This window comes from Micropterus dolomieu, linkage group LG22 (genome assembly GCF_021292245.1).
Source record: "Micropterus dolomieu isolate WLL.071019.BEF.003 ecotype Adirondacks linkage group LG22, ASM2129224v1, whole genome shotgun sequence".
NCBI lineage: Eukaryota > Metazoa > Chordata > Actinopteri > Centrarchiformes > Centrarchidae > Micropterus > Micropterus dolomieu.
Window position 1 is genome coordinate 1,975,920 of NC_060171.1, and position 3,324 is coordinate 1,979,243.

Sequence of the window (3,324 nt, forward strand, 5' to 3'; positions counted from 1 at the left end):
CCATGCTGTGTTTATGAAAATCATAACGTATAGCCTACCCAACTTGTCAGCGCGGGTATTTCCCCTGATTAATATGTTAAAATCTGCTTAAAAAGGAGGGCCAGTAGTACTACTCAGTTTACTGTTAGTTCATTTTGTCAATAAAACATGTGTGACAGCGATACCATAGTATACTACAGGCGAATAAGCCCCGAATTATTACTGTACATGTCCTGTTTAAACGTTAGTATTCATAACAGGCTATGCGGTCGATCTGCGATCTAACATAACTAATCATGCTTTTAATAAATTATCACTTTGTGAGCTCTTTGTGAGACAGACCAGAAGCGTTAAAGTGCTGCATAAACGTCTGTCAGTCACCGGAGTTTGATTTCCCCGCGTGGGTCCTGATGATGCAGGATGACAGTCGCCAAAACTTCGTTTGTAAAACTGCAGTGTGAACATTAACCGGACCAGAACTAAAATGCAACAGCGTATAATATTTTTTCACTTGGTCCAGACCAAATGAACCGAGCTACAGGTGTGAAAGCGCCCTAATAGACACTTGGTTGGGCAGTAAAATGCTCACTGCAGTTCAATCAGGAGCTGAGATATGCAGGAAATTAGGAACCGAGGAGCAGGATCCAAATGCACGGGTATTAACGAGTCTTGGTAACTGTCTCAACTTTGAACTGATCCTTGATACCCAACCCAATGTTGGAGAGGCTTGTGTAAGAACCAGGCCTTTATTTCTCCAGTTAATACAAACTCAACACTTCCTCCATGTTTCCATAATCTTGATAAATTCACTATAATGTCCATGTCCACAGAGGACACAGGCAGGTCAGCTTTTGACGGGTATTGGCATTGAAAGTGATGCCGCCTTTCCCTTTTTATGTAAGCTTTTAATATGAAAAAACTTCAGGATGTGTTTGTGAAGAATTGGAGAAAACAATTTCAAAAAATAGAAAGTGTTCTGTTCATTAATTTGTTTTTTTAGTAGCGTCTGGCCTTTATATGTTTGAATACCAATTAAAAAGCACATCAACAGATCCTTGTGTTTTACGTTGTCATTTATTTGTTCACTTGTTCCTTTCAGGTTGGTGAGGTTTGATCCTCTTGGTCACAACCTACTGACGGCGATAGTGAATCCGTCCAACCAGCAGGTGAGCACCGTTGATGTGTTTCTGTCGTTAATCAGAGAGGTGAGTGGAGTTCTCAGAGCGGTTTCTGTCTTTCAGAGCGAGGAGGACTCGGAGGTTCCTATGGACAGTGTTGAGATGCCTCACTTCCGCCAGCGCTCTTTCCTGCCTTCCCAGCCGGTTCGCCGCACACCCATCCTCCACAATTTCCTCCACATCTTGTCGTCTCGCTCTCCTGGGGCTCAGGCGGCGGGGGAGCAGCCACGCCCTCTGGGTGAAAATGGAAGCAATGTCGGAGAGTCTCCCAGCATGCCTCTGGCCCAGTACCCCACCTCTGAACGCGGACCTCCCTTCCCGGGCTGCACCCAGCACCTCGGCATGGTTTGTCTATGTAGTCGCTGCTCCGTCAATCGCAACAGTTCCCTGGCTGCTAATGCGACGCCCTCTGATCCCAGGGTGTCCTCTGAAACTCCTCAGCCTACCCCGGCTTCCACTTTCTCTTCGGCCCGTACGGAGCCCAGACAGCCCTCAGAACGACCCTCTGCCTTTACCTCGGTCTACTACAGCGCCGGCACTTCTCTTAATCCCACCGCACCGAGCGGCGTCGAGCCGCACTCCACCTCCAGACCAGGACCCGACTGGACACGCAACCTGCTAAGTATGAGGGAGGGTGGAGTTGGTTTAGGTATGCTCCCTCCCAGAACCTCCTCTTCCTCAATCAGCCTCCTGTCAGTGCTCCGTCAGCAGGACGGCTCCTCTCAGTCCCCTGTCTACACCTCTGCCTCCGAAGGACGGGGTTTCCCCCAGCAAGGAGAGCCCGGGGCCCGAGATGGTTCCGGTACAAGCAGCGGGCATCATCCATTCTGGGATGGCTCTCGCAGCAACACGGCCTCCTTCCGCAACGTGCTGCAGTGCAACCTGAGCCGCTACTTCATGGAGTTTGACCGCATGCAGGACCTGGAGCCCCCGTTAGGGGGCAGCATGGCGGATGGAAGTCAGGAGCAGAGCCAGGAGTTGCTCAATAATAACATGGACCCAGAGAGACCTGGACCTTCCTCAACTTCCTCCACCTCCTCCCCTACTATAATCCACTACCAGCCTCCTCTCCCTCCTCCTCCTACCTCCAACAGCCTGGAGAACAATATCCCTCCCCCGGCCTCACGAGGCCATCTGAACCGCTGCCGGGCCTGCCACAACCTGCTGACCTTTAACCATGACTCTCAGCGCTGGGAGCGCACCAACCAGGCCTCCTCCACCTCGGCCTCCACTCTGGAGCCCTCCTCCTCTTCCCCCTCCTTTCCTCCTTCTTCCCCTTGGCAGCCTGAGGATGGAAGGAGGACAGTAGAAGCCCAACCCCCAGAGAGGAGGGCGCCACCAGTGCCCAGCGAGCAGCCGCCTCCCCACGGTGGAGGAACGGTGTCCTTCCCGATAGCCCCGACCCCCAGCCAGGCTGGAGAGCAGACAGTGGGGCTGGTGTACAACCAGGACACAGCGCAGTGGGAGAGAGTGTACCGGCAGGCTGCTGTCGGCAGATCGGCAGAGCCACCGGAGGCCTTAAGCCAAGAAATGCCTGTAGACCCCCCAGATGAGGACTCGCTGAGGAGGTATGATCCCTTTGTGTCATCACTTTCATTGTCAGTGGCTAAGATTCTTTAAATACAGAAAAATCACTGAGAAAGTGAAGTGTGAAATTCAAGTTTTACCACCTTTTGTGGTAACAGACATTTATATATAGTAGACATTTATATCTTTGGGTTAATCTTAGTTTGGGGCGAGGGAGATGTCTCTGTTTCACAGCCTGTCAACCATTGGTTGGCTGACATGCTGTTGAGCGTCTGCTTTTAGTCACAGGGTAAGTTTAAATATTAACATTTATCCAGATGATTATATTCAGTAATTATCTCTGCCTGTAACATCTCACCGTCTGTTTCTTTTATACAGACGACTGTTGGAATCATCTCTGTTATCGTTGTCTCGCTATGACATGTCAGGATCGAGAGACCACCCCATTTACCCCGATCCAGCCAGGTACACTAATACACTACAGTTACCCCGATCCAGCCAGGTACACTAATACACTACAGTTACCCCGATCCAGCCAGGTACACTAATACACTACAGTTACCCCGATCCAGCCAGGTACACTAATACACTACAGTTACCCCGATCCAGCCAGGTACACTAATACACTACAGTTACCCCC

At 50.5% G+C, this 3,324-nt stretch overlaps 1 protein-coding gene across 2 annotated transcripts in view; it reads left to right on the forward strand.

The window, feature by feature from the left end:
- The window catches only part of ambra1b (autophagy/beclin-1 regulator 1b), a 34,079-nt gene that overhangs the window by 10,056 nt on the left and 20,699 nt on the right, over positions 1-3,324 (forward strand). For both annotated transcript variants that reach the window (XM_046037195.1, XM_046037196.1), the window contains exons 6-8: positions 1,079-1,145; positions 1,221-2,725; positions 3,063-3,149. In XM_046037195.1, coding sequence (XP_045893151.1) covers positions 1,079-1,145; positions 1,221-2,725; positions 3,063-3,149 — 1,659 coding nt within the window. The remainder of the gene's footprint in view (positions 1-1,078; positions 1,146-1,220; positions 2,726-3,062; positions 3,150-3,324) is intronic.